The sequence below is a fragment of the Zootoca vivipara genome, chromosome 6, assembly GCF_965207765.1.
Source record: "Zootoca vivipara chromosome 6, rZooViv2.hap1.1, whole genome shotgun sequence".
NCBI lineage: Eukaryota > Metazoa > Chordata > Lepidosauria > Squamata > Lacertidae > Zootoca > Zootoca vivipara.
Window position 1 is genome coordinate 72,406,630 of NC_142589.1, and position 24,914 is coordinate 72,431,543.

The 24,914-nt window shown below is 45.3% G+C and overlaps 2 protein-coding genes across 2 annotated transcripts; one reads left to right on the forward strand and one right to left on the reverse strand.

Annotated features, from left to right (window-relative positions):
• The first annotated feature begins 2,019 nt into the window (after positions 1-2,019).
• On the forward strand, positions 2,020-9,836 carry LOC118087825 (phospholipase A2 inhibitor and Ly6/PLAUR domain-containing protein-like). Its single transcript, XM_088671220.1, has 5 exons — positions 2,020-3,130; positions 4,255-4,371; positions 5,597-5,743; positions 6,592-6,735; positions 8,319-9,836. The coding sequence occupies exons 1-5, from the start codon at positions 3,070-3,072 to the stop codon at positions 8,528-8,530; spliced, it is 681 nt and encodes a 226-aa protein (XP_088527346.1). The 5' UTR covers positions 2,020-3,069; the 3' UTR covers positions 8,531-9,836.
• A 3,695-nt stretch (positions 9,837-13,531) lies between these two features.
• On the reverse strand, positions 13,532-21,344 carry LOC118087818 (phospholipase A2 inhibitor gamma subunit B-like). The gene is made up of 6 exons (XM_035120830.3): positions 19,971-21,344; positions 18,567-18,667; positions 18,062-18,178; positions 17,704-17,856; positions 15,701-15,841; positions 13,532-14,598 (listed from the first exon to the last, which is right to left on the reverse strand). The coding sequence occupies exons 2-6, from the start codon at positions 18,613-18,615 to the stop codon at positions 14,450-14,452; spliced, it is 609 nt and encodes a 202-aa protein (XP_034976721.3). The 5' UTR covers positions 18,616-18,667; positions 19,971-21,344; the 3' UTR covers positions 13,532-14,449.
• Positions 21,345-24,914: the final 3,570 nt, after the last annotated feature.

The window sequence follows — 24,914 nt, forward strand, 5'->3', positions numbered from 1 at the left end:
CTGAAAGCTGTCTGTGGACAAACGCCGGCTCTCTCGGCCTGAAAGCAAAATGAGTGCTGCAACCCCATAGTCTCCTTTGACTGGACTTAACTGTCCAGGGGTCCTTTACTTTTTTTACCCAGTGCCTTTTTTTCTAAAAAAAAATATTTAGGGGTGCTCTCATTTTGACTTAAGAAAACCACCATTTTATAGTTCTAATCGGGGGAAATAAATACAGCAAATGGACAAAAGTACAAAGATTCACAAAATGTTTGAGGGTATGTGCACCCTGCACCCCCCCCAAAAAAAGCACTGTTTTTACCTAATTGAATAATCCCACAAACAACTAAATTCTCATTTTCTTCTGCAACTTTGTTCAAGGCACATTCTTCAGAGAGTGATAACTATTTTATTCACCATTCCACACACACACACACACACACACACACACACACACACACAGAGAGAGAGAGAGAGAGAGAGAGAGAGAGAGAGAGAGAGAGAGAGAGAGAGAGAATATGTCTGGAGCTTTCTGGACTGGAATTGCCTCAGAAAGTCACCAGCAAAGAGAAAGAATTCGAGATGGTATATATATAAATATGTTTTTGGTGTCTGCTTCTGCAAGAGAAGATCACATGTTTACTATAATGGAATGCAATGGGTTGCATCTAACATTAGACCTAATCAAAGTAAACCCACTGAAATTACGTAATAGCAACATTAATTTTAATGGTTCTGCTCTGAGTAGAGCGTAGTGGACTGCAACCCAAAATGTTGGAATCTCTTATTATTCTGTAGGTGCCTGTTCAGAATCTAAGTCAGAAGGCAAATATATGTGAAAGAGGGGGAATTCCCATTATAAAAATCTTTCCTTCCCTGTCAACAACCGAACAAAAGCTAATGAAAAAAAATGATGGAGACATTCACTGGACTTTGGAAGGTCTGAAGGGCAGGTCCAGTTCTCCACAAGGACATTCCTGATATCATTTAGAACTCTGCATGGTGAGGGTTCCAAATCATGTGTGGTGGAGCCTATGTCGATAGAACACTCCTTCTGCTTAGAGACCTTCACCCCTGGTGCTGATAAGGTGCAGTTGAGCCAATTATGATGCAGCAAAGGAGGCACAGCCAGTGAGCACCAATCCCACTTCCTGCCTCACAGAGGAGAGGCGAATGCCTGAACACCGGTGGTGATGCTGCAATTTGATAGCTTTATTGTGCATTTCCTAATTTGTTTGTACCATCAATTCCTAATAGGTGCTACACCTCCCCCCCCCCCATGACTAGCTCTGTACTTTTGGCTATCAGGAGGAGGGCAACAGCAGCAGGAACAACAGCAAGCAGGAGAAGTCACTCTAAGAAAGGGGGTCTACTGCATCATGCCCAAGGCCCCGAAACCAAAGCCAGCTTACGCCTAATGCATCTCCAAACACCCAGCCAACTGGCTCAACAGAGAGAGGGCATCACAATGGAGTGCATCACATCAGAATAGGAGTTCATGCTCATCAACTGACATCTTTTTTCAACAGAAGCTTAGGAGTGACAGCCACTACTGGCATGCAGATGCTGAAGTACACCTGCTGAGGACTTCCTCTGCCTCTGGCCCCATGTGCTATTTGGCCAAGCTCAGTCCACTCGGCTGCCACTACTTTTCAGGGCTGTGTGTGCCTGCTTATCTTTCTTGAGATTTGTAGAGGGGCTCGTCCTTCCGTCAGCTTCCTTAGTGCTCATCTGAATGACGCTCGCATACCTCGTCCTTCCCATGCCCAGCAATGGAGAAAGGAGGAGCTAAATATCCGGGCACTTTGGACATGGTAAAAATAAACCTTCTTTATTTATTAATACCCCACCTTTTCCCCTAATGGGACTCAAGGCTGAACACAGCATCAGGACCGGATTTAGATTTCATGAGGCTCTAAGCTACTGAAGGTAACGGAGCCCTTTATATGTCCAGTTGTCCTTTGTCAACAACAAATTGTCTCTGGTTTTTGTGTTAAATATATGGTACCATATATGGTCTTTTATGGACCTAATAGGTATCTAAAGCCATTTGCACATAACAAAATATGTGTTTTATCAAAGTAATTGTTGAACTGAAATACAATTAAGAAGAAGTATATTAATAGTGAAATACAATAGTGAATAATACATCCAGGTTTTTTTACCCCTTTAATTTTTTTGGGGGGGGGCAAGAGAGTGGGGCCCTAAGCTATAGCTTGCTTAGCTTATACGTCAGTCCAGCACTGCAGAGCACACTTCTTGAAGGAAAAGATGGGGAGGCAAAGAGGTTGGAGGGAATGAAACGAGGGTGCAACACCAGTAAATGTATAATGTGTGTGTCACTTGCATCAAAAACAACAAAGGAATGTAGTGGAAGCTTATTGCTCAGTTCCATGTTAATTGCTTTCAGCAATTTAAAAAATCCATTTGCAATCCTATCAACCCAGAAATGGTGGGAGTAAATTTACGAAATTTGAGGCGGTATACAGCTATACGATTCTTCCCAACTGTTTTAATGGGTAAACAGAAGCATGCATTGTGGGGAAAGGGGAGGGGAGAAGTAGTGTTGTGCTCCAGTGAGGGTTATCATTGTGTCACACCGCAACGACTGGCATGAATGGAATTTAGCATGACATGGCTATTCATTGGTTAAAAAGACCAACCAATTCATTATGGCATAATTTAAAGCACCACTGGAGGTGTTGTCCACTGTGGTGGGCTGTAGTCATCAGGCGCTGGTAAGTTCAAGCATGTGTGTCTCCTTTTATCATTGACAGAAGTGGAATATTTGTTGAGAGGGTGGAAACAACCACACAATTTGAGAACCTGGCTGCAAAGCTGACATTTTAATATCAGTCCAGCTCTGGGTCAAAGTAAGCCAGACTGAATTTTGAGTCCATGGCTTCCTTTTCTCCATATCTACTTCCTCCTTCCTAAATCGGAGAGGGAGCCAAAGCAATTTATCACTGGCATGCATCTCTCTGTGTACCTTGCCTTTAGTCTTTGGAGGGTGAGTCATGCCTGATCTCTCTTGCAGCACTGTGATCCCACAAGCTCTCAGAGACTCACCTAGGGAACTGGGCTTCTCTGATGCATGTTTTTGCCCTCTGCTGGTTTCATGCAGGAATGCTACTATTCCTGACAAGGAAAGGTAAGCACAGGTGGACTCTGGTGTTATTAGAATCATAGAATTGTAGGGTTGGAAGGGACCACGGGAATCATCAAGTCCAGCTCCCTGCAATGCAGGGATCTTTTGACCAAGGTGGGGCTCAAAACCATGACCCTGAGATTATGAGTCGCATGCTGTAACAACAGAGCTATCTCCAAATCATGGATCATTTAGAGATTCAAATTAATGCATATTAACATTCTGAAAGCTTCCTCGTGCTAAACAAAATGTGTTCCAACTCTGAGGGCAAGGCTACTGACAGCTACTTAGCCATGATGGCTATATTTGACTTTTGCTTTGATTTTTTAAAAAGCAATTTTCTGCTTCAAATGAGAATATCCTAAGACCTCAAGGGCAAGGTCCTTCCTCATTTTTATAAATAAACTAGCTGGCCAGGCCACGTGTTGCTGTGGCTCATCCCTGAGATTCTCCCCACCCTGTCCCGATCCATGACCTATCCATAGCTGCCAAGTTTTCTCTTTTCTCGCGAGGAAGCCTATTCAGCATAAGGGAAAATCCCTGTAAAAAAGGGATAACTTGGCAGCTATGGACCTATCCCATCCCCTCCTGCCCCCAACCCACACCCAGGCGAGTCCCCACCTCCATTCTGCCTAGTCTGTAAAGGCGAGCCTCCATTCGACCTAGTAGCTGCAGTACCAGTGTAGCCTCCGATAGAGGACCAAGGTTTTCTAGCTGTGGTACCAGTGTAGCCGCCGCTAGAGGGCGCTGTGTGGCACCCTCTTCTGCCTTCTATTTCCCAGCTTCCCCAGGTCTCTGATTTCAGGGTTCCAAACCAGTGGGTTTTAGCTGGTTTTCATGGCACAGGTGTGACATGTGGGCAATCTAAGCAGATGGAAACACTCTGATATCCTCATGTGACGCTGTGGCCAAATTTGAACGTGATCGGGCAAGTGGTTTCGGAGAACTCCAACTCCCATCAGTCTCAGTAAGCACAAGGAATAGTCAGGAATGATGGGAGTTGGAGTCCTCCACCACCCACCTATCCAATGAGTATTGTGTTGGCTCTTAGGGTTAAAAGATGCCCTCCGGGGGTCCTGGCCACAGTGAATATGCCTTTTGTCTGCTTTTTCTTGCTCCTGCTTTAGGGGAATGTCTGCCATGTGAGTCATGTTTCGCTGCTGGGGACAGTTGTAGTGGCAATAAGATCATTTGCCCTGCTGTGCTCAACAGATGTGGTGCAGCACGAACCATGAACACAACGGGTGAGTTTCATAAGATGTTACACACCCACAGGATCCAGCAAATAGGGTGGATGGCAGGAATGAGTCAAGGCTATAGTTTCCTTTTTCCATGGACTGGCTGGTCTTACTGACCAGGCCCAAGCAGATTTACTCAGAAGTCAACCATATTGAGTTTACTGAGGCCGCATGCTATGATAACCACTTTAAACTGTCAGTTTTCCTCCAAGAATTCTGGGAGCTTTGAATTTGTCAAAGGGGCTGAGTGTTGTTAGGCATCTCCTATTCCCCTCACAAAGCTACAATTTCCAGAGTGGTTTAACAGTTGAACCTTCTTCATAGGTAACTTTGGGAATTGTAGCCCTGTGAAGGGGAAGGGTGTGTGTGTCTCCTAACAGCTCTCAGCCTTAACATACTACAGCTCCCAGAATTCTTTGGGGGAAGCCATGACTGTTCAGAGTTTTATCGTAGTGCTTTACATGTATGGCGTGAACTTGGGTCAACATCCACACCATACATTAAAAGCGCCATGATACCACTTTCAACCATCATGGCTTCTCCCAAAGAATCCTGGGAACTCCTGCTGATTGAGGGTGCTGAGGGGGTGTTTATGTTGGAGTTTGGTAAATATATTACAGCAGTATGCAGAAAGAAATAGGCTGGTAAGACTGCTGGTTGAATGGATAAAGAAAACATAAAGTTTATTACTCATGGCAGCCAAAGACATTCTGAGTGAAGATTTTACCTGTGGCCAAGATGGAGTCGAGATGTTAACACTAGCACATGGAAACTCATAATGAATGAACTTGGAGAAGGGTAGGAAAGAAGTAAAGACTGGAAGGAATGGATCTCTTTTACCAAAAAGCAGTTACTAAAAGAGAATGAATCAGGGAGGAGGAAGACTATACTACTGCCTTTCTGTCTGTCACCCCCAACTGGATCAAGTTACTTGTTGCAACCATTGTCGCCTTACTCTCAGCAGTTGCAATTCTCAGAGTGGTTTAACAATCAATCTCTCCTCCCAGGACATGCTGGTACATGTAGTTCTGTGGAAGGGATAGGTGTCTTTTAACAATTCCCAGCACCCTTAAACAAACTACAGTTCCCAGGATTCTATGGCTTTGAAGGTATATTCCAAAATGTAGCATACATCTTCTTTCCAGGTCAGTATAATTTGGATTACAGGGCTAATCATTTATGCCAGGGGCCTCTCTTCCAACTGAAACTTTCTCTTCCTTGATCCCAACAGGATCAAGGACTATTCGCAAGTTTTGCTTCTCCCCCAGTGACTGCAACGACAAAGGCCCTTCCACATTTAATGTGGGCAAGTCAGGAATTGTATCAAGCACACTTTTCTGCTGCAGCAATAATGACTGCAATGATTACATTCCTGGTGGTAAGTCACTGGTGTATCCCTTTGTCTTTGCCCATTCTATCATTCCACATTCTATTGTGTTGTTGTTGTTGTTGTTGTTGTTGTTGTTGTTGCTGTTGTTGTTGTTTAAAACCCACCAGCTTCCTACTTGGGCTGGGGAAGAGTGATTTGCAAAATGGATCTTGGTTCTATCACCGAGCTACTTCCTTACTTGTGTGTGTTTGTTTTAACAAGGCCCAGAGATCACTGTTGAAGAGCTGGTCACTGAATCGTAGGACCATAGGAAGGTGTCTTCTACTGAGTCTGACCATACTTAACATTGTCTAAAATATTGTCCACCCAACTCAATATTGTCTAAAATGACTGGCATTGCAGGGGGTTGGACTAGAAGATCCTTGGGGTACCTTCCAGCTCTATAGTTTTATGATTCTACGAATCAGGTGTCTGGATAGGCTTTACAAAAGCAGGAAAGTTTTGAGCAGGCATCAAGCAAAATATCGAGGGCCTCTGCCTGAATGCCCAAAGGCAGGGATTTTCAAAGTGCAGGTGTTGCCACACGAAAGATACCATTCTTCCTAAATGCAAATACCTGTAGATATTATGTGGCAATTGTAAAAGTGCAAGTTTTACATATCAAAGTGCTCCAATAGGTACATCAGCATTTTCCCCACTGAATTCTCTGGTACTACAAGAATATCAAGGCAAAGCAACCAAAGGCTGTTGTATTGTAACAACTCAGTGGACTTAGAGAAAACCTGGATTCCACTTACTAGCCACTCAGCTCTATGGGAGAAGGTTATTTCCACCCTTGTGTTTAGAGCTCTCTCCTTCCTTCCTCCCAAATCTGGACTGTCTCTTCTTTCTCCCAGTCCCACCCATAAGCACTGCATTCAATGGAATAAAGTGCCCAGCCTGCTATTGTCCGAAGAACTATACATGCAGCGAAGAAGAGATTGTCAAATGTACTGGAGACCAGCACTATTGCCTTGACATCCATGGGACTGCAAGGACAGGTAAGTAACCACATAAATGGCTCTGCTGGGTCTGACCAGAGGCCCAGCCATTCCAAAATTCACAGAGGTGAACCAGATGCCTACAGGAAGCCTACAAGGGGTAGATGAGTACAATAACTCTGTCCCACTTGTGATCAGCAGTAGCTGATATTCAGTTACAGAAGTTAATAGAGCTATCATGACCAGCAGCCAGTGACAGCCACATCCTCCTGTCCAAACCCCTTTTAAAGCTCTCCAAGTTAGCAACCACCAGCACATCTTGTTCAGTTTCATAGTTCATTTTATGGACTGTATGACAAAGTACCCCCTTATGCTGCCCTGAACTTCTCATCATCCAACTTCATTGGAACACATACACAAACATGCATCCTGGTTTTCAGTGGATTTACTCTTAAGTATGACTTACTCTAACTATGTAAAGTACACACACACACACTCTCTCTTTCAAATATATATACCGGTATTTGTACAAGACTGTTGTCAAGGTGTAATTCACATGGCCGCAGACAGATGGCACTAACCCTGTGAATGATACCATGATGACAGGTAGGAGGAGGCAATGGCAAGGGTTGGAGGAGGAAAGGAGGCTAACATCTGAGGCAGAGGAGGAAGGATGGATAGCAAGATGACGAGGAGGATGAGGAGGGGAGACAACAACAAAAGGACTTTTTTTCATTCTGGGAAAATCTGACTTACTATGTAAAGGTAAAGGGACCCCTGACCATTAGGTCCAGTCATGACCGACTCTGGGGTTGCGCGCTCATCTCGCATTATTGGCCGAGGGAGCCGGCGTATAGCTTCCAGGTCATGTGGCCAGCATGACAAAGCCGCTTCTGGCAAACCAGAGCAGCACATGGAAATGCCGTTTACCTTCCCGCTGTAGCGGTTCCTATTTATCTACTTGCATTTTGACGTGCTTTCGAACTGCTAGGTTGGCAGGAGCTGGGACCAAGCAACGGGAGCTCACCCCGTCACAGGGATTCGAACCGCCGACCTTCTGATCAGCAAGCCCTAGGCTCAGTGGTTTAACCACAGCGCCACCTCGGTCATGGCAAAAATCTGTTAATATATGTCTCCCACTGGGATTCATTTTTCTAGGATATGAATTAGGGTAGACTTATTTTATAGAATTTTGCTTTTCATGAGATAATTGACCCAAGAGAATCTTGTTCCGTTTCCCCCAGTCTTTTTAATTTTTTTAAAAGTCTAATTTGCAAAATGGTGCGATGATGAAATTCAGTCATCGCACCTTGTCGTCCTTTTATGCGTGCGCTATGATTTCATAACTTTCAAATAATGAAGGGGGGGGGAATTAGAAGCTTCCTTATAAAAAATAGCAGTTGAGTTCCCCTCTCAGAAAAATTCTGAAACTCCAGAATCCAACCTGATTCCTCCCTTTTTCTCCAAGCTGCCTTAGAAACAACAAACAACAACAACATATTTATTCCTTGCCCATCTGGCTGGGTTTCCCTAGCCACCATTTTAGAAAAACGGAACTGTAAAATCTGGAGCAGAAACCAGTTAAGATGGATTCAATTTCCAGCCTAAATGCGGACTGTCCTTTCCTTCTATTTCCTCTGCAGGACCATCAGTGGCCATCAAGGGCTGTGTAAACAAGGTTGTCTGTGATGATTTTGAAAAAGGGCTGGTATTTTTTGCTGGGATTCATGTACATGGAGAAGGCACTTGCCTTCGCATGAATGCCGCCTCTGGAAAGGCTGGCCACACTCCAGAGTTGTTTGCACTTTCCCTCCCAGTTCTTGCTTGCCTTCTGCATGTGAAGATCCTTCCTTGATTTTCTTCTGGCACGAAGACCAAGAGATCCTGCCTGAGCCCTCCCTCACTTTGTGGCCCTTAGTTATTTATAGGCCTTGGGCTTTACAGGGAATGAAGAGCTCAAATTGCCCAAGATACACTAGTGTCTATTTTTTTAATGTTCCACCCTGACCTCCAGCAGTAGCAGAGCATGGTGGCACTCAAGTGATGTCATCAAGCAGCGACCAGCCGATAACACTGGTAGGTGACAAATAAAATACATCAGCTGTAGCTGAAGAGTATTGGCACTGAAATCCTGCTTTTGGATGGCGATGAGTGCTGTCTATTGTGGGCTAACAGACTGGGTGAGTACGCTGAGTGCAGCCAGAGTTGCTTATCCTGTTTTAGATCAGGTTTTAGGCTAAGCACTGCTTCATGCAACAGATCATTAAACTATGGAACTCACTTCCACAGGAAACAGCAATGGCTTTAAAAAAGGATTAAACAAATTAATGGAGGAGAGGGCTATTGATGGCTACTAGCCATGATGGCTTTGCTCTCCCTTCATGGTAAGAGGCAGCAATGCTTCTGAATACCAGTTTCTGGAAAACCACAGGAGGGAAGAGTTCTCTTGAGTTCAAATCCTGCTTGTGAGTTTCACACAGGCACCTGGTTGGCCACTGTGAGAACAGGATGCTGGTTTAGATGGGCCATTGGCCTGAACCAGCAGACTCTTTTTATGTCCTTACTAGCAGTACCCAGCCACGTGTTGCTGTGGCTCATCCCTGTGACTCACCACACCCCACCCTGTCCTGTCCCGTCCCGACCCATGACCTGTCCCGACCCCGTCCTGCCCCCACCCCCAGTCCAGGCGAGTCCCCCAGCTCCACTCAGCTCAGTCTGCAGTTTCGGTCTTGTGCAGCAGGGGTTGCCTGCAAACCTGAGCTGAGCTGTTTTGGAGAGGGAAGCTTTTCTAGCTGTAGTACCAGTGGAGTCACCGCTAGAGGGTGATGTTTTGCAACCTCTCCTGTTCCTGTTTTTCTGTTTGTTTGTTTTTTAAAAAAACCTGTTTTTACCTGTGACAGGTGTGACATCTGTATAATCTAAGTTTATACAAACACTCCCCTATTGGACTGCAACGTTGTGTCAAAAATTTAACTCAATCGGTCAAGAGGTTTCGGAGCAAGCTGAGCACACACAACCTGGCATTTTACATTTTTATTTATACAGTATAGATGTTCCAGAGGAAAGCTCTGACAAATGGTGGTAAGACAAAAAAGCAGGACCATAGACAGCTCCAAGTGGAGCTAGGGAAATTACAAACTGGATTCCATAGGCATGCATTGGCTCTGTATAAAAAATGACAAGCGAATTGTGGTGTGTGTGTGTTTTCAGCAAAGTCCTTTGAGCTGCAGTGAATAACCACCCCCCCCACCCCCGCAAAGCTTCATGCCACACTATTCACCCAAAAGTCATCTAGTCATCAGAAGAATTTTTTGTTGTGGTGGCTATTAAAATCGAAAGCAAGCTGACTATAAGAGAAATGCCCTGATGTAACTTGCGTGAAGAGGGGAGGAGGAGGAGGAGGAGGAGGAGGAGGGGGAGGGGGAGGGGGAGGAGGAGGAGGAGGACATAGCTGCCAAGTTCTCCCTTTTTTTTAAGGGAAATTCCCTTATGCTGAATAGGCTTCCTCGCGAGAAAAGGGAAAACTTGGCAGCTATGGAGGAGGAGGAGATAAATCATTTTGATAGACAAGTCTAGCTTTCAATGAGAAATAATTATTTCATCAAGGTTCTCCAATCACTGTGCTTTGGGGAAATAGCACAGCCAGTAGATCTCAGTGTCATAGATTTGTGCCCCACATTTGGCAAAAGATTCCTGCATTGCAGGGGATTAGACTAGATGACCCTCATGGTACTTTCCAGCTCCTCAATGCTATGATTCTGTGTTCATGGAAATAGTTGGTTTGGTGGGTTCATTCATCACTCTTTTTCAAAATCTGTCTCTTTGGAGCAGGATATTTAGAAGAATGCTGGACTAGTTTGAATCCCCCCCCCCAATCCCACCCTTTCCGATCTATTTCTGATTATCAAAAAGCAATAGCCTGCATTCATTATGGTATTTTCATCATGCCACCTCCATCTTTCTTGTTTTTTTTCTCAGTTAGCATTTATTTGTGCCAGGTTTTAGAGTTGGCATGTTAAGTAGATTGTTATAAGAATGTAAGACGAGCCCGCTTGGATCAGGCAAAAGGCTCATTTAGTCCAGCACCCTGCTCTCACAGTGGCCAACCAGATTCCTGTGGAAAGCTTGTAAGGACAGCCTGAGTGCAACTGCTCCTGCAGTTTTCAGCAACTGGTATTCAGAGGCATACCGTTCTGGCAGTGTGCACGGCTATTGTGACTTGAAGCCACTGAGAGCCTTATTGTCCATGAATTCATCTGATCCTTCCAAAGTCCTCTAAGTTGGTGCTACATCTTGTGGGAGCAAATCACTTATTTATTTATTTATTTATTTATTTATTTATTTATTTATACCCCACCCATCTGGCTGGGTTTCCCCCACCACTCTGGGCGGCTTCCAGCAAATACCAAAATACATTAAAGTATCACAGATACTTTCCTAAACTTCCCTAAATAGGACTGCCTTTAGGTGTTTTCTAAATGTCAGGTAGTTGTTTATCTCCTTGACCTCCGATGGGAGGGCGTTCCACAGGGCGGGCGCCACTACCGAAAAGGCCCTCTGCCTGGTTCCCTGTAGCTTTGCTTCTCGCAGTGAGGGAACCGCCAGAAGGCCCTCGGCGCTGGATCTCAGTTTCCGGGCAGAATGATGGGGGTGGAGACGCTCCTTCAGGTATACAGGACCGAGGCCGTTAAGGGCTTTTAAGGTCAGCACCAACACTTTGAATTGTGCTCGGAAATGTACTGGGAGCCAATGTAGGTCTAGCTGCCGCATTCTGGATTAATTGCTGTTTCCGGGTCACCATCAAAGGTAGCCCCACGTAGAGCGCATTGCAGTAGTCCAAGCAGGAGATAACTAGAGCATGCACCACTCTGGTGAGACAGTCTGCGGGCAGGTAGGGTCTCAGCCTGCGTACCAGATGGAGCTGATAGACAGTCGCCCTGGACACAGAATTAACCTGTGTCTCCATGGACAGCTGTGAGTCCAAAATGACTCCCAGGCTGCGCACCTGGTCCTTCAGGGGCATAGTGACCCCATTCAGGACCAGGGAATCCCCCACACCCGTCCGCCCCCTGTCCCCCCAAAACAGTACTTCTGTCTTGTCAGGATTCAACCTCAATCGGTGAGCCACCATCCGACCTCCAACCGCTTCCAGACACTCACACAGGACCTTCACCGCCTTCACTGGTTCTGATTTAAAAGAGAGATAGAGTTGGGTGTCATCCACATACTGATGAACACCCAGCCCAAACCCCCTGATGATCTCTCCCATCAGCTTCATATAGATGTTAAAAAGCATGGGGGAGAGGATGGAACCCTGAGGCACCCCACAAGTGAGAGCCCAGGGGTCTGAACACTCATCCCCCACCACCACTTTCTGAACACGGCCCAGGAGGAAGGAGCGGAACCACTGTATGACAGTCGCCTCAGCTCCCAACCCCTCTAGGCGGTCCAGAAGGATGTATCAAAGGCCGCTGAGAGATCCAGCAGAACTAGGAAACAGCTCTCACCTTTGTCCCTAGCCCGCTGGAGATCATCGACCAGCGTGACCAAGGCAGTTTCAGTCCCATGATGAGGCCTGGATCCCGTTTGGAAGGGATCCAAATGGTCCGCATCCTCCAGGCGTGCTTGGAATTGTTCAGCAACCACTCGCTCAATCACCTTGCCCAAGAATGGTAGATTTGAGACTGGGCGATAATTGGCCACATTTGTCGGGTCTAAAGATGTTTTTTTTAAGAAGCGGTTTAATGACTGCCTCTTTCAGCGGCTCTGGGAATACTCCCTCATAGAGTATTTCATAGTTTAACTATGTGCCATGGGAAGAAGGACTTTATTTTGTCTGCCTTGCATCTGCCGACATTCAGCTTTATTTGATGGCCTATTCTGAGTAAATGAGGTCTACTCTGAGTAAAGCATAGTTTAAAGCCATCTTCTCTATCCATATTCTCCACACCCCTGCATAAATTTGCACACCTCTGTCATTCTAAGTAATCCCCACAGGTGTGTAGGGCTGGTGGTGTAAATATACCTTTTGCTTCCTCTCCATAATCAGTTTTGAAGAGTCCCAGCACAAAAGGCATTTGATGCCTAACTGTCTGCAGTTCGGCAGTTTTCTTTCATGTCAGCAATGTTCACCTGCCGGGAACTTTGTGCTCCAGCAGAGCACACTTCTTCAAAATATCTTCCTGCCATTAGCACCAGGCAGTTGGTTCTGGGAACTTCCATTTAAATTTCCCACAGTGCCTCTGTGGCATCATATCTTAGCCCAGGGACTTGTGGGAAATTTAAATGGCCTCCCCAAGCTGTTTGACACTGATTGGAGTGCTGCTGTTGTCACATATGCCCACCACTGCCAGTTAGCCCACCTTGGAGACCCTTTGATATACAATGGAAGCCTCTATCTCAGCTCTCCAGATGTTGCTTATCGTTGGCCGGATCATAGTACCTGATCAAAGACACTCTGCACATGATTAAGGATACTTGGCACACACATACATTTTGTTACTCTTGAGAAAGTACATCTTGCGTATGCTCAGATGCACATTCTATAATTTAAAAAAGTGGCCCTCCCCAATCCACCAGTATTTTGTTGCAGAGAATTTGCACTGAAAATATTTCCCTCTTAAGTTGGGACATTTCTTTCCATAAATTATTATTAAGTCTCACAGCTACCTTTAATTTTTTGGATCAATTCATCAACCTCAGATGAATGATTTAGAAGGATTGGGTCCAGCATCACTTTTGCTGAATGTGTGTGCCAGTATCCATACCCAGCAGAGTTACATCTCAACGCAGCTCCTTCCTTGGAAGCGTCTTCAGGGTGGAAGTAGACAATAAACACTCATGGACGCCTTAAAGATTCAATCAAGTGTAGAGGTTTACTTGACAGGCATAAAAGCATATTGGTAGCAAAGATATACAGACATTCACCACTGCTGTGGTCAAGGCAAGCTTAGAGTCCAACAAGAGTCCAAGACTCTCTCTCTGCTTCTCTCACCGCAAGTCGCAAGCAAGAGACTCACAACAAGTTACCACAAGTTACACAAAACCATTGTTATCAGTGCTTCCTGTCACACTGCGCATGTCCAAAGAAAAAGCTCCCACAGAAACGTTCTGACATAGACAAAACAATCTTAGCCTTATGCTGCTTCTTGAAACTTCTCTGTTTCTGGAACAAATTATTATCTCTCACACAGAGAGAATATCCAACAACAAGAGACATAATTACAGTTAAAGGATACACTATTGGACTGCACAACCGCCTGAGGAGGATGAATAGCAGAACCAATGAGAGGTGTGGCCTGCGGTGTAGACCATCATATCAGCTGTCACACTGCGCATAGACAAAACCATCTCAGCCTTTTGCTGCTTCTTGAAACTTCTTCTCTGTTATTCTCTGTTTCTGGAACAAATTATTCTCGCACACACAGAATATCCAACGTGATTCCCTGTTGATCTGGTCATTTACCCACCTGATTTTTAAACTCAGGGAAGAGTTTAAACTGCCATACAAAAAACAACAACAACCTCCCTCTATTATATTGTTGAATTCCTTCTAAAGGAGCATATGCTGCCTCAAGTGGTGGACTCAGGTATTGCACTGCAAGGATTTATAATCAAGTTCTCCAGTGATTTATTTTTTGATTTGATTTGATTTTGTGAGAAGCTAATCAACTAATCAATAAGAAAGTCAGCATGTGAAGAAGGGCAAGCCATTGAGACAAGAAAGATGTGGTGCAGCAATGACATTCTGCGATGTACGGTAAGAGTCAGCTGGTTACAGAGCTTTGATGGAAACAGCTGCATTGCACTCAGTCTTAGTCAGATCCACACTGATTCCTGCAAACATTCTTGAACTCGAATTGAGAATGGTACAGAAAGCCTCATTAGCGCATCCCTTGAAGGAAATATCGATGGTCTGAACCGCTGCAAGAAATGGCCAACATGTTGGTCAGTATCAAGCCTGCAATCAACAGCTCTCTCTGCCCACTATAGTTGCCACCACCCTTTTAAAATGACATTTTGGAGAAAATGTGGATTAGCAATGGATGGGTCACAGTCAATTTCTGGTTCATGTCATCATCCCATGTATTCATAAGTTTGTTTTATCCTGTTTCTGTGTCATTCTGCATATCTTTTTCAATGCATTAGAATTTTTAAAAATCTGAATGAATTTTACCCTTAAAAACATATTTCCAGTACTACTACTTCTTTTAAAGCTAAGGATTATATACAAAATTTGGAGGAGCATGAAAACTGGAGAATAGCTGCTTCAACCCACATGTTAGTCTAAAAAAGGTAAAGGTAAAGGACCCCTGACAGTTAAGTCTAGTCACAAACGACTCTGGGGTTGTGGTGCTCATCTCACTTTACTGGCTGAGGGAGCTGGCGTTTGTCCACGGACAGTTTTTCTGGGTCTAAGCGTGACTAAGCCGCTCCTGGAAAAACCAGAGCAGTGCACGGAAACACCGTTTACCTTCCCGCCGGAGCGGTACCTATTTATCTACTTGCACTTTGATGTGCTTTCAAACTGCTAGGTTGGCAGGAGCAGGGACCGAGCAACGGGAACTCACCCCATCGTGGGGATACAACCCACCAACCTTCCAATCGGTAAGCCCTAGGCTCAGTGGTTTAGACCATAGTGCCACCTACATCCCAAATCATGTTAGTCTAGGAAGTACAAATAAAGCTGGTTGACTTAAGCATGTGCAGTGCATGAGATGCTCAAACATCTGTCCCCTGGATCAAGCAGAAAGCCCGGGGGAGTTTGAGGTAGGGCTGATGGGAGTTGGCATCCAAATCATTCAGAGGCTACCATTCAAAGGTGGATCTGGAAGCATGGGCTCAAATCCCCAGTGAGCCATGGAAACTCAAGGTGTGCTTGCTTGGCCCTGCCCTTCTCTCTAAGCCTACCTAAACCAGGTGGTTATGGAGTTGCCATGGGGATCAGTCTGGTTACCCCACTCTTGAGCGCATTTGAAGATCAGGATGATGGAAAGACAATTTTGAAAACACAGAATCTCTCTACCTGTGATATTCCCAGTAATGTTGACACACTTGGTCTCTTCTCCGCTGCAGGCAACAGGCTTTTCATTGCACTTGGTGGAAAACAGCCCAACACAGCCAGAACACTGGAGACCATTGGGTTTGGTGTCTGGTGGTGGCAGCACTATGGAGAGAAATGGAAGGTCAGCCATCAGGTGTCTGTTACCAATGCCTGGTCTCAGCTCTGAAACAATAGGGGGCTGAGGAAGAAGCAACTCTTGTCACTATCCTCAGCTCTTTTGATGAAAAATAAAGCCAGAAGGAATTAAATACTAAATTTTCATGTTCTGAATTTGTATGCTGAAAGATTCAGGACATATGAAGTGAAGCACTTTTTCATGCAGCACCATTAAAAAGGTAAAGGAGGTAAAGGACCCCTGGACGGTTAAGTCCAGTCAAAGGTGACTATGGGGTTGCGGCGCTCATCTCGCTTTCAGGCCTAGGAGAGCCGGCATTTGTCCACAGACAGCTTTCCGGGCCATGTGGCCAGCATGACTAAACTGCTTCTGGCACAACGGAACACCGTGATGGAAACCAAAGCGCACAGAAATGCCATTTACCTTCCCACCACAGCAGTACCTATTCATCTGCTTGCACTGGCGTGTTCTCGAACTGCTAGGTTTGAGCAACGGGAGCTCACCCTGTCACGGGGATTCAAACTGCCGACCTTCTGATCGGCAATCCAAGAGGCTCAGTGGTTTAGACCACAGCGCCACCCGCTGCCACAGGAGACAGTGGTGGCCATCAACCTGGATGGTTTTAAAAGAAGATTGGACAAATTCATAGACCACAAGGCTCTCGTGGCCACTAGCTATGATGACTATGTTCTATCTCCATCCTCAGAGCTTCTGAATATCATTTGCTGGAAACCACAGGAGGGGAGAGTGCTCTTGTGTTCAGGTCCTGCTTGCGAGCTTCTAACAGGCACCTACCTGGTGATTGTAAGGATGCTGGACTAGATGGGCCATTGTCTTGATCCAGTGGACTCTTTTTATGTTCTTAAGATTGTATGGACTAAAGCTCCCTCCCCACTGAGAAGTGACAACGAACAAGCACAGTTACAGCCAGGGTGGAGAACCTGGGGTCCTTCTGCTGTTGCTGGACTACAACTCCTAAGATCTCTGACCATTGACCATGCCCACAGAGGCTGATGGGAATTGAAGTCCAACTTCAACTGCAGAGGCACAGTTTCTCCATGCCTGGGGTTAGGGGGCAGAGCATTCAGACCAGAGGGTACTGGCAAATCTGTCTCAGTGTGATGCCCCAGTCTATTAAATTTAACTCCACTGGGCAGTTTTAATTTAATTCCACTAGGCAAGTTGAGTTCCTGTTTTGCCAGTAAGTTCCCGGTTCAGTGAAAGGAGGCTTACCGTGGCTGCTGAGTTCTTAAAGATGGGTCCAAAGGTGTAAGGCTTATCAGCAGAAGTGGCTGCAGTGGGTGTTGATGTGGAGCCATCATCCCCATACTGTTGTTGCTGATGCTTACTAGTACTGTGCAGGGGTGGTGGGTCAGGGCTGTGGTGAGGTTGGGTCTGTGCAGGTATACCATGAGAATATGCCCATGCTCCCCAATCAGGGCACCTGCACCATCCCAACTTTGTTGCCACCATCTTGGTAAGTGGCAGCAATGCTGGTGTCAGTAGGGTGCTACATTGGCTGCTCCTACATAATATAATGGGCTGAGCCCATTATTCTTCCTGGGAATCTAAGGTCCCATCTGCACCATACATTTAAAGCAGTATCACAACACTTGAAACAGCTGTGGCTTCCCCCAAAGAGTTCTGGGAACTGTAGTTTCTAAGGGTGCTGAGAGTTGCTACGCAACTTCTGTACTCCCCTCACAGAGCTACAGTTCTCAAAGTTCCCTAAGAAGAGGAACAGACTGCTAAACCACTCTGGGAATTGTAGCTATGTTGGAGAACGAGGGGTCACAATTGGAGGGCAGCCATGCAAGTTTCTAGATATTATAGACAAGACAGTACATACCAGGAAGTGAGACTGTTCCACATTGATCCTCCTTGTAGCAGACCCTATTTGATCTCACCCGCACTCCACTCCCAAGATTTATCTCTTCAGCACCAATTTTGCAGAAGCTGGATGAGCCACAGTCCTTAGCGATATATGTGATTGTCACGGGAGCTACACAGGTGATTAAGAAGGGAAAGGTTCAGTCAAGAACAGGGCAGCCCCCTCCTGAAAATGTTGGAGAAATTTCTACACAGAGACATAGTTTTTGTGAGGGGTTTGCTTCATCCACATCCACCCAATGAATATAGTCAACATATGAAATTTTCAGCACAGCACCTATGTGATACCTCAGCCCAAGACTCTCAAGAATACCTACTTTGTAAATACTCCATCAGACTGATAATGCAGGTATCTTGACCAGCACCACAAGTCTTCATTTCGCCAGTACAGTTGCTGCCTGTACCATAGCACACCTCACACTGAAGACAAGTACCTGGAAAAACAAACACTTAGCTGTTTTTACCATTCATAGAATTGTGCCCAGACTACAACTCCCATCATTCTTGATCAATTACTAAGCTGACTAGGGTTGATGAAAGCTGGGGTCCAGGAATATTGGGAGAGCACTTCATTGGCGCTGTTGGTTGAGAACTTGTAGGTTTGCTATCCATATCTCTGGTCCCATTCCATACTCCATCCCACCTGGGAATAACATTCAAAAATACAGAATGGTGGCTAGTTTCTTGCACAGATTTCTCAGAATGAAAAATTCTGTTTGATGCCATCAGCAAACCTACTGACTCTGGAAAAAGAAGCATTGGTTTTTGTTGTTATCTCAGGAGCTACCAACTCTTGCAGAAACTGGTAAGATGTCTCCTCACCTGTAGCTAGGAAAGCAGTGAGGAGGAAGCAGCCAAGAAGAGACCACATGGTGATTTTTCTGTTACAAAGAGGTGCAAAACACTCGGTTCAACAGAGTTGCCTAGAAGGTAGATCAGAAATAAACAAACCATGCAACCAATTATTTATATATAAACTCTATGTACCATCTTTAAAATAATAATAATAATAATAATAATAATAATAATAATAATAATAATAATAATAATAATTGAAGCATAATGAATTGAAGCTGAAAACGACAGCACGGGAGCATTACATTGTGCCATAGAAAGAGAAGGAGAAGTGGCAGCATACCATTATAAATCAATACACTCACATTTCCTGAGCTGGTATGGATGGTGAATGCTGTCCAAAGCATAAGAAATAAAATCCCACCAGGTTTTGTGTGCCATCTTTTCATCGTGTGCAAAGTGCTGCACAGCAGTAACACCTCAGTAGTGATACCCAGATTCATTTATTTATTTTTTAAAAAAACCAACTTATTAAATCCATGGGAGCATGGAGCAATGGTGGCCCCCTCCTGGTGGTTGGAGCTGCATTTGCTGTGATGTGACAGAGCAGCCACAATTCGGGAGAAGCTCCAAATTTGCAGCCCATGGAGCTGCTGCCATCAACCCAGAGATCCCTCTGCACTCACACTGACTTGCCTCCTCCCCATGAATTTATTTGTTTCTTTAACTGTTTATAGACTGCACTTTCATAGAGCAAGGCGGTATGCAGCCTAAAAACATAATGCTGCAATGAAAAAAGAAAGAAAGAAAGAACATCAAACACATCCATAAAAGCTGCTTGCAAAATATCTCACGTTCAGAAGGCCTGTCTAAAGAGTATGGTTTTCAGCAGACGTTTGAAAGTAGACAGAGATGCTGGCAGGGAACTCTACAGTGAAGGGACTTTCCACACTAAAGGTTTGGTCCCTGGTAAAGGCCAGCTGGCACGTGGGACCACCCAAAGTGGGCCAACAGTAGACCTTAAAGATCAAGGTCGAATTTAAGGAATCACATAGTCCTTAAGGTACTTTGGGACCAAACTGGGCCAAAGTTTTCTAGGGCTTTGTGATTTAACACAATAACCTTGAACCTGGCCTGGTAGCAAACTGGTATCCCATGCAACCTACCCTACCTCCGAAGGGTTGTTGTGAGGTTAAAATGCGGGGGGTGGGGGTGAACCATGAGTTCCTTGCAGAAAAGGATAGGATATAAAAGAAAGGGAGAGACAAAGCTCAGTGGCAGAGCGCATGAAAAACATGAAGAAAGCCTCAAAATCAGTCCTCAACATTTCCAGGGAGGTCTGGGAAGGCCTCTGCAATACTGAGAGAGATGGGCCAATGGTCTGGCTCAGTATAAGGCAGGTCCCATTTTTCCTTGGAAGGATGAGCTTACCTGGGGCTCCAGGCAGCTGCAGCAGAGGCGATCGTTGCCAAAGGTCAACTGCGTAGGCTGAGTGAATGTGCACCATTCCTTGGGCTATTTATAGTAGAACTGCAATGTCATTTTTTTCCTCCTCAGTTTCTCCTCCCAGCTATCCATCACCCAGATGGGACACTCTCTTCCATCTCAACAAAGAAGGAAATAAGAAATAAATTCCTGGGTGGGAACCCGCTGTTCTTTTCAGGGAGAGCACGAGGCCATGCGTCAGGAGACAGAAAAACTCCTTGGCGTGCTCTCGTCTTGCTTCACTCGGACAGCTGTGACTTGACTAAAAGGCTTACCTTTGTGCAAAACCCACCTGAAAAATTGTCTGTGCGGTTTGGGCTTCCCTGAAATACCACCTGCAAAGCAGCATCCCAACTCGTCTTTCATTCTAGGTCAATTCTGGGTGACACATATGGACTTTGTGGGGGGTCTGTAGAGCAGCTGTCACCAACCTAGTGCCCTCCAGATGTTTTGGACCACAACCCCCATTACCTCTCTGCTAGCATGACTTTTTCTGTCATGGCACTGAGGCTGTAAAACGCCTTGATAACATCAGAAGAACCCTGACGGATCAGACCAATGGCCCACGCAGTCCAACATTCTGTATCCCACAGTGGCCAATCAGATGCTTGGGGGAAATGCACAAGCAAAGCATGAGCACAGTAGCCCTCTCCTGTTATTGTTCCCCAGCAAATGGCATTCAGAGAGGCACGCTCTCACTGATTCTGAAAGCATATAGCCAGGACTAGCCTTCACTCATTGCCTTGTCCTCCATGTTTTTGTATAATCACTTTCTAAATCCATCCAACTTGGCAGCCACCTCATTTTGTGGAATCCCATAGTTTTAATCATAGAATCGTAGAGTTGGAAGAGACCACAAGGGCCATCCAGTCCAACCCCCTGCCAAGCAGGAAACACCATCAAAGCATTCTTGACATATGGCTGTCAAGCCTTTGCTTAAAGACCTCCAAGGAAGGAGACTCCACCACACTCCTTGGTAGCAAATTCCACTGCCGAACAGCTCTTACTGTCAGGAAGATCTTCCTAATGTTTAGGTGGAATCTTCTTTCTTGAAGTTTGAATCCATTGCTCCGTGTCCGCTTCTCTGGAGCAGCAGAAAACAATCTTTCTCCCCCCCCCTCCATATGACATCCTTTCATATATTTGAACATGGCTATAATATCACCCCTTAACCTTCTTTTCTCCAGGCTAAACATACCCAGCTCCCTAAGCCGTTCCTCATAAGGCATCGTTTCCAGGCCTTTGACCATTTTGGTTGCCCTCTTCTGGACACGTTCCAGCTTGTCAGTATCCTTCTTGAACTGTGGTGCCCAGAACTGGACACAGTACTCCAGGTGAGGTCTGACCAGAGCAGAATACAGTGGTACTATTACTTCCCTAGATCTAGATGCTATACTCCTATTGATGCAGCCCAGAACTGCATTGGCTTTTTTAGCTGCTGCATCACACTGCTGACTCATGTCAAGTTTGTGGTCTACCAAGACTCCTAGATCCTTTTCACATGTACTGCTCTCAAGCCAGGTGTCACCCATCCTGTATTTGTGTCTTTCATTTTTTTTTTTTTGCCCAAATGTAGTACCTTACATTTCTCCTTGTTAATGCTGCATTGTGACAAAAAAAAACCTATTTCCTTTCCTCTGTTTTGAATATTGCAACATTCAGCTTAACTGGACTATCCCCTGTCCTAGTACTATGAGAGAGGGCGAGAGAGAGAGAGAGAGAGAGAGAGAGAGAGAGAGAGAGAGAGAGAGAGAGAGAGAGAGAGAGAGAACCTCTTATTGTCTTACTCTGCACAATGCCCAATGCCTGCATTGTATCAAGAATCACTATCCATATCCTCCAACATTACTCTGATGAAAATCAGGACACGCTGCACCAAAATATGAGGGTCTTTTGGTTTAAGTGAGTGCACCACACCAAAATAATAATTTATTATTTATACCCCACCCATCTGGCTGGGTTTCCCCAGCCATGCATGTGTCTTTGGGTGCAGCCCTCAGCACATGGGAGCCAGCTGATTCATGGCACCAAAATATGTGCTTGTCCTCCTCCCTAAGCTGGAGGGGTGGTGCTGGAGGGGGCAGGAATAGGAGATCAAATCAGGATCAAATTTTGGGAAGTCCCAGGAAAATTGAGATACTCTGAGGGTTATGTCTATCACACACCCATCTTATTTCATAGCTGCCAAGTACCCCGTTTTCCCCAGGAAACCCCCGTTTTTACTTACCTTTTCCCGGTGGTTCCCCGTATCACTTCGTCTACCGTTTTTCTCTGTTATTTTCTCCTGCCAGTGGCCATTTTTTTTCTTTCTGATTTGCCCTTCTATGGGCACCAAAAATGGCCACTGCCGGCTTCAAAACTCTCATCTACGCATGTCCGGAAGTGCATAGACACGACTTCCGGCGTCGGCAGCGGCCATTTTTGGTGCCCATAGATGGGCAGAGTGACACCAGAAGTTGCATCGACGCACTTCCTGACATGCGTAGAAGCGACTTTCGAAGCCGGCGGCAGCCATTTTTGGTGCCCATAGAAGGGCAAAACGACACCGGAGGTTACGTCGATGCAACTTCCGGTGTCACACAGCTGCCGGTCCCGGATTCTGCAGTCCGGGACTTGGAAGGTAAGATCTTATTTACCTTTTTTCGCCTCTCTCACTCAATGAAAAATCATCAAATGTCATCCTAGGGGAGTTGCTCCAGCCTTTGAATAATTTTGGTTGCCCTTTTCTGCATTTCCCCCCAGCTCTAGCATACTATTTCTGAGACGTGGCCACAACATTCCAACTGAGGCAATGGCATAGATTTGAATGAAAGCATTGCACTGTTGGCAGTTTGGGCCCTTTTCCTGACGATCCGTAGGGTGGCATTCTTCCCTTTCACTGCTGCCAATTACTGGATCGAAGTCTTCATCAACCTGTCCACCATGACCCAAAAGATCTCTTTCCTGGTCAATTGCCACCAGCTCACACCTGCTCACCATACATTTAAAGCACATCCAATGAATATTTAAAACACATGACTTCCACCAAGGAATCCTGGGAACTGTAGGTTGCCCCTTACAGAGCTACAGCTCCCACTATCCCTCACAAACTACAGCTCCCAGGATTCTCTGAGAAGTTATGTGCTTTAAATGTGTTTTGGATGTGCATAAGCAGGGGCTCCAATGTGAATAAAATATTGGGAGGCCAGGTAAGCCCAATTGCCATTCAAATGGTGGCACATGCACACCATTTGAATGGCAATGCCGATCAACTTTGCCCCCACCCCTTGTCCCCTCAAATATTTATGGTGGGTGAAGGGATCTTGGCCCCTAGGAGTTGGCTCATATGTGCATAGGGATGTGCCCATGGTCTGCAAAAATAGGATCACCCTGAGAAGGGCCCATGAAAATGGCTTTAATCATCCTTTCAGCCCTTCATAATAATAATAACAATTCATTATTTATACCCCACCCATCTGGCTGGGTCTCCCCAGTCACATTGTGCCATTAATCTCCCTAAAATGGCTAAAAATATTCACATTGGTATCATAGACCCATAATTAAATTGTACAGCAACAGAGCACTGCAAAGTCAAATACTGAGTTGTGCAACCCGAAACTTGCATAATGCATATTTGCATAAGACGAAGTCATCAACCAGGGGAATTTACCAGCAATGAATCGTTAAGCAGCCATTTACCTATTTATTTGTTGTTAAGGCTCTGTTCTTTAATTTATGGTTGGCATCCACTGCAGTGCTGTGCAACGCAGTGACCCCCAGCTGTATACAGTATCCCAAGTATGATTTGTATAAAGGCATTACGCTATTGGCAGTTCATATTGACAATATTCACATCTGAGGTTTTTAAAAAACAAAAACAAAACCTCTCAAGTGGATACTGTTATAAGAATTTTAAGGTCTCAAGTGTAGAATAATTATTCGTAAATGCACACATGTCTAAATATATGAAGCATGTGTCTGAAATAGTATGGGAGAGCTATCCTGAAGCCATTTTGACTCTCCCAATGTCCTCACATATTCCTCTGCAGTAAAGGAGGCAAATGGGAAAAGCCTTCCCAATGTCTTTTTGCTTGCAAATCCTGTCTTGAGGGCATGTTTGTGTAGGAATAGAGTGAGCCTGTGACCTGGATTCATGAACTAAAGTATTACCGGTAAGCATCACAAAAGAATGGCCAGGCTGGCCTGGTAATGCAATGAGTGACCATTACCATATATCCTGGCAAACAGGATTTCTGCTGTAGATCGCCTCCTTCTGTGATGTATGTATGATGTTTTAGGGGGTGGTCTTGGGCTACAGGGTGGGCAAAGTCAAAAGTCTATATAAGGGCTTGTGTACCATTGCTCAGGGTTCTCCTCCCTCCTGCATGTGGTGAGTGGGGACCCTGTTGCAACAGTTCCATGAACAAAGATCTGGCTTATTAGCCGCTTTGCTTTTCAATATATTCTGGTTGGCCTCTGTTATTTTCTCCTACCAATAGGGATCCCACTTCAGGACTCTGTATGGACTCTGGAATACCCCATAACGAAAGGAAGCAGTTTTTCTTAAAACAATACCATTCAGGCCCAGCAATTTGTTGGTATGCCCAGTAACTACATCTCCTACCACGGTTATTTCCTGAGAAAGTTATCTGCAAATTGCAGGCACAGCAATTGCCCTGCAATTCCCAGAGTTCCTTGGGAAGTGGGATTGACAGACAAAGCCCTCTGAAAACTGTAGCTCGGCACTACCCTTTGTTAAGCACTCTTCACAAAGCAAAATTCCCAGGATTCTTTGGAGGCAGTCAAGGCTGTTTAAAGTGATATCTGAATCAGGCAAGGGAAGGCTTGTGTTGTACCGAAGGCGAACTGCTCTGGAAGTTCGGCTTAAGCCATCTTGGCAAGGTAACCCTT